The sequence below is a fragment of the Eurypyga helias genome, unplaced genomic scaffold, assembly GCF_000690775.1.
Source record: "Eurypyga helias isolate BGI_N326 unplaced genomic scaffold, ASM69077v1 scaffold34928, whole genome shotgun sequence".
In the NCBI taxonomy this organism is placed as follows: domain Eukaryota; kingdom Metazoa; phylum Chordata; class Aves; order Eurypygiformes; family Eurypygidae; genus Eurypyga; species Eurypyga helias.
The window spans coordinates 28357-34701 of record NW_010269430.1 but is presented as its reverse complement, the minus strand read 5'-3'; the positions used below and the strand labels follow the sequence as shown (position 1 = coordinate 34701).

General features: G+C 39.6%; 1 protein-coding gene across 1 annotated transcript in view; it reads left to right on the top strand.

The window, feature by feature from the left end:
* Nucleotides 1-3078: 3078 nt before the first annotated feature.
* Nucleotides 3079-6345, top strand: part of PCNX (pecanex homolog (Drosophila)) — a gene marked incomplete at its 5' end in the record, with an annotated part of 31623 nt that continues 28356 nt past the window's right edge. The window contains 3 exons of the mRNA XM_010158111.1: nt 3079-3189; nt 3660-3751; nt 4986-5095. Of these exons, the coding sequence (XP_010156413.1) occupies nt 3079-3189; nt 3660-3751; nt 4986-5095 (313 nt within the window). The remainder of the gene's footprint in view (nt 3190-3659; nt 3752-4985; nt 5096-6345) is intronic.

Below are 6345 nucleotides of genomic sequence, written 5' to 3'. Positions count from 1 at the left end.
GAGTTTCATACCTCATACTGTTTTCCCCTTTGACTTCCTGCTAGTAAATCTGTATTTAACTTTAAGAGGCAGAAGGTCTAAGCCTGTTATTTGTGAACGGAGTAGTGTCCAGGCACTTTCCACAGGTGCTTTTCTACAGATTCTGTGGATCTAGTAGTGCACTGGCATTCTTGATTCTGTATCTGTGATGGAAAAAAGTTATGACAGCAGATACTTTTGACTCAAGATATAAAACTAGCTTCATTTCCCCTTGGTAATGCTCTGCCAATTTCAGAAGGCTCTTGCACCCTTTCCTGTCACCTTGAGTCATTGCCATAATGTATACACATAACTTAATACGGAAATGTATATGTAGGTGATGTACTGTGCAAGTGACCTACTTTTAAAAAGTACTTAAGAGTCTTCCCTTGTTTTAAAACACCGTGCTGGCATCTTCACCAGGCCATGTCTGTTTTGGGACTAGCATTGAAAACTTTTTAGTTGAGGAGTTCTGAATGCTTTTTGATCTTTATGTTTTGCTGTTCTTCTCGGGTATCTTGCACCAGCTTATGCGGTTTATATTCCTTAGCAGTTCTAACAGATTGCCAGCCTATCTTCTCATTTCTTCAACCAACCAACCAAAAAGACCCCTACCAAAACCATGATAAAACCTGTACATGCCCCCCTACACCCACCTCCTCCCACCACACACACTTGCCTGTGGAGCAACTTCCTGTTGCTGAAGCACTGTTTCAAAAAGCTTTGTGTGTATCGTAAAGCAAGCTGTCTGATAGCAAACATACTTTGCTAGAAAAAAGTAAAAATCTCAGCTGCTTCTTTTCCCATTCCCAGGTATAGCTACTAAAACAGCACAGGTGCAGAGCAAGGCAAACTGTGTTTAGATAACTTAATTGCTGTGTCCTTGCCAACAGACAAGTGAGGACTGGTGTGTATGTATATATATATATGTATATTATTGTGTGTCCCTCATACTGGACTTGATCAATTGGTCTAAATCCGTTTCACATTTATAACAGTTATTTTCTGTGTTCACCTATGTTGTCACCATTAGACAGCATTTCTGTTATGGACTTTAAAAGCCATCAGAAATTGTTGGCTTTTTGCTCTACTACTCTTTATAAATTGTGTATTTCCAAATCTATTTTGTAATTTTGTTTTCTGTGGGTTCAAGATAGTTCAACCTACAGGCCTTCACAAGTTTGCCTCACGTAGGCTTCCTTGAGTAATGATTTCAAATAAAGGTTTGACTTGAGAGTTCTGAAAAATATTTTCTTCAGGTCCTGAGTAGCTGGTCCTTAGTCTGATGTTTCCTAATTTGTATCAGTAAAAACATGCAGAACTTGGTGTTTTTCCCAGGGCCATGAACCTACAGTTTTTTAAGTAATATTTAGTTATTTAGTGTTGTCAGGGAGTAGGGGGAAAAAAAAATTCTCAAACTATCTCGCTGTAGGTATTTCTAGTGTGATGTCGTCTAGTGTCCAACTGTTCTGTGGATATAAAGTCAGAAAACTAAAATTGGTTCTTTACAGGATACTTTTAAATTGTTTTCTTCTTTTGGTCACTGAAGCTACAAGTCATTAAGGTTATAGAAAATCCTCCCTAAACTGTTAGGTTTTGTCTGCTAAGGTTATTTTCATGGTTTGATCCTTCTATCCTTCAGAACCTAGAATTTATGATATACTGCTACTTGTGAATTATATCTGAACTACTGAACAGTTACATACAAGGTTGTTATTTCTGCATCTTTTACTCCTTAAGATGGAAAGTAAATGATATGTACAGGTTGGGACATACCATTCATAGAATCATAGAATTGTTTTGATTGGTATAGACCTGTAAGATCATAGAGTCTATCTGTCAGCCTTGCACTGCCAAGTCTACCCTAAACCATGTCCCTGAACATCTTTTAAATACCTCCAGGGATGGTGACTCCACCACTTCCCTGGGCAGCCTGACCAGCCTTTCAGTGAAGAATTTTTTCCTAATATCCAATCTAAGCCTCTCCTGGTGCAACTTTCCATTTCCTCTTGTCCTATAGCTTGTCACTTGGGAGCAGAGACCAACGCCCACCCTCTGCAACCCCCTTTGAGGAAGTTGTAGAGAGCAACAAAGTCTCCCCTGAGCCTCCTCTTCTCCAGGCTGAACACCCCCAGCTCCCTCAGCCGCTCCTCACAGGACTTGTGCTCCAGACCCTTCCCCAGCTCCATTGCCCTTCTCTGGGCACACTCCAGCACCTCAGTGTGTCTTGTATTGAGGGGCCCAAAACTGAACACAGGATTCGAGGTGTGGCCTCACCAGTGCCCAGTACAGGGGGACAATCCCTGCCCTGGTCCTGCTGGCCACACTGTTGGGAATGCAGGCCAGGAGGCCATTGGCCACCTTGGCCACCTGGGCACACTGCTGGCTCATGTCATGCTGTTGACCAGCACCCTCAGGTCCTTTTCTGCTGGGCAGCTTTCCAGCCGCTGTTCTTAATTCCCCGTATTAAAGCGAAGTGGTATTCATTTATCTTTGCGTTCCTAAGTCCTGTAATTTGCAGAGGTTTCAATGGTTCATAGTTACCTGTTTTCATTTTTTAAGTGATTTAGTATCAGAACTTTTTGGACAGGATGTGGGAAAATGGGTGAAATTGTCACATTATCAGTGGCATAAAACCCAGAGGTGAAATGCTTGGCCTCTCTTATGTCAGTGTGGCTGGTGTTAGCTCGCTCCTGTAACTCGCTCGGGTAAGGCTCACTTAGAGTGGGTGAAAACTTATATATCTTCTAATCTGTAAACACTCTTGGCTGATCTTTGCCAAATAAAAATGGAAAGCCTCAATTGGCCTGTGTCCATTTCTACGGCGATTAAAACAGAAGTACAAGAAAACTTCTGACTTGGTCTTATGTAGCCTCTATATTCTGTCAGTTCTGAGTCACTGAAGTAAGGATTTACATAATAGATGTTTTCCTTAGAAATAATTCAGTGAGGTTGGGTTAAATGGTGTGTAATACGCTAGAATTTAAACTGAAGAGTACATTGCCATGCTCTATTCTTCATATTCACCACTTTTTCAACTAATTTTTTTTTTCTCCATAGTGTTTACACTATGTTTCCCTATAGTATTCTTCATTGGTCTCCTGCCTCAGGTGAATACATTTGTGATGTATCTCTGTGAACAGCTGGATATTCATGTCTTCGGTGGCAATGGTGAGTCTGTTGGTGGCAAAAGCATTAAATTAGGAGCAGTCATCAGATTAGTAGGCTAGCTAAAAAATGTAGTGATTACGCTCTTGGTATTCCTACCTTCTAAACACGGAATACTCATATTTTTAAAAGGGCTAAAGGTCTTCTTGATTGATTATTGATAAATAGAATTACTGTCCTAGTAATACTGTCAGAAAGTATACTTTCTTCTTCAGCTGGTTTCTGTAGCCATTCCCACAGTAATACTGTTGAATAAATGAGGAGGTAAATGCAGCCACATAAATTGCTCTTTAAAAAAAAAAAATATCATTGGTAGGGGAAAACACAAGTAGTTGCAGTGGGTTGGATATTTTTTTTTTGAGAGGGCTGTTGCAACTAGGATGTTGATACCTTTCTTAAACTATCTGAAGTATTTTATGCTCTAACCTAATCACATAACACTTCAATTTTTCTTTCTTTTCTATGATATTCAGCTACCACAAGCCTGCTTGCAGCACTTTACAGTTTCATCTGTAGTATTGTGGCGGTGGCATTGTTGTATGGACTGTGCTATGGTGCCCTGAAGGTGAGAAGAATTTTAGGTGCAGCATACGTTTAATGTTTTGGGTTTTGTTCTCTGCTTCCTTGTGTCTTAGATACTTAAATATGCAGAAAGTGAATTAGAAATATTAGTCTGATTTGGTAGGGTTTTATACTTGATTAGTTATGATGTCAGTAAAGGAGATGCAGTGCAGGAATGAAGCAGGTCTGTGATTTGTGCCTGCCCTGACAGGCTATTATTTCTTTGGCCCAAACCACGTGTCATTTACCTTCAGTTCCACTCTACATCAGTTCTTGGAAAAAAAATGAGGAAAGTGGCTTATTTCTAGCACAGTCCTCATCTCTTGGTTTGTGAACTTTTCAAAATGGCTCGTGAATGTTTTTTTTCCATTACTGTAAATCAGAAAGTCTTTTCAAATTAGTCTTTACTTGAAACCAGGAAATAATTTGTAGTGTCAAAGTGATGTGTGCTTGTCTAAAAGGTAGGGGTATCTGGCAGAGGGGAGGAAAAAAAACCAAACCCAAACCAACAGCTTTTCCTTGCTTGAAGTGCCATTCTGCTTAAAAACAGTGTGTTGTTGCTTCTGTTTGGTTTCAGGTGTGTGTCAGTAATCAAATGCTCTCACTTCCCAATTAATTGTGGCATGTGTGCCTTCTGACTCAGAGTTCACTAGCTTTTTTCCACTCTGTAATGGAGAGGAAAAAGTTGCCAGAGGAAATATTCCCATGATGCTATCACTGCAGAGCATCATTAGCTTTCTGTGAATTTGTACATTTGTCTCATTAGCCTTTTGTAAACACATCTGTTCGAGACAAACAAGCCTTAGCAAAGAATCACAGTCTCATCTTTGCAGATCCATTACAGATCATGAAAACAAAAATAAAACCACAGGGTCAATCTGAATTGAGCACACTAGGGGAAAAAAAAAAGTGTGAGTAAAAGTATATGTAACTTTCAAAAGTGACTAAATGCAACTGTTAAGAACCTGTGGTTTTGAGGAATGCAGGAAATTCTTCAGAAGGGTTACAAAAACAGATGACTTTCATGATTAAGATGGTGTAGGCTTAGGGGATGTACACTATTCCGATCTATAGTTAGGCATAGGTAAATGTTGAACAGTGTTTTTTGTACTAAAATTTCTGTTTTATTTTTGTGGAATTGTAGTTAATTCTCTTACTGTGATACACGTAATTCTTTTATGTCAGATAACACGTATGTACTTTATCTTCTTTTTATGACATTTTGTTTCTGTCTCCAGGATTCTTGGGATGGGCAGCATATTCCAGTTCTCTTCTCCATATTTTGTGGTTTATTAGTCGCCATATCGTATCATCTCAGCAGACAAAGTAGTGACCCTTCCGTACTTTTGTAAGTGATACAGTTTGTGTCCTTTCCCCAAGGAAGAAGCAAGTTACAAGAGAATATTATTTATAATGTTAGATACTAATACTGTTTGAACTAGTGGTTACTAGTAGTTACCAGTGTTATGAAAAATAGTATGAGAGAAGTTTGCAAATTTTCACCTAGTTCCTCCTCTAATGACAGTCTATCTTGGTGACTTCTGGCAAATCACTTACAGGCCAAAATCTGATTTAACTGCCTGCTGTGTTCTCCAAAATGCCGCTCAGGTGCCGTGTTTATGCTGAACAACCTGTACTCTTCCGGTATTTAAAGAGGTGCTCAAAGCACTAGTTTAAGCTGAACCCCACATGTGGAGTTCTTGAAATGTTTCTCGCTTAATTAGTTACTGTGTTCTTGAATTTACACGCAGAGCACTTGTTCAAGTAAGTTTGTCTAAGATGCAAAACAGTAAGGATCTGTTCTGGTGATGAGCATTCCCTCTAGCATGGGGAAGTGTGTATTCGTGTCACTGTTCTGAGTTGGAGTATTGATCTGATGCTGAGACTGTTTCTAATTCAGTTAGCAATTATGTTTGTAAAACAAAATACTTCCCGTAGGAGAAACGCCTCCCACAGAACAGCCAATAGAGGTTCAGTCACATACCTGGGTTAGGCAGAGCTTGAACTTGGATGTAAATTTAGCTGTAATGCTGGATGAATTTGATAAGCAGTGATCTGGGGTTGATAGTGAGGGGCCTCTTCTGTGAACAAGGAGATTAATGATTCATGAATGTTCACACAGAAGGAAAATTCTTATCTTCGGTTTGACAACTAAACCTTGTCCTGTTACTCTTAGTTCAGGTGACTTTACTGAGTTGGTATGAGGTCCTTGTCCCTAGACAGCTGCTCTTTGTTCTTTCCAAGTACTATAGCCTGGGTGCTTATGTTTGACCTGCAGGTTCACCTGTTTAGCCAGATGTGGCACAGTTAAACATTGAAGGTGCAGGGCTCATTCAGTAGTGAGCTTCCCATCTATAAAATTAAATAATACATATTTCTGTACCACATAGGGCATTGTAAGAAATATCACTTTGAGGGGTTGCAAGTCTCGGGTATGGCTGGTGGTGCTGCATGTAGTTTCTAAAAGCTTAGGTGTAAGTTTTTTGGGCTGTAGCACCAGCACAGTCTATGAAGAATTTATAGTTTGGTCAACATGGCTAATTCATTAATTCCTCTTGGGTACTTCATATTTTTATTTTTGTTTCTGTTGAAGTTTGA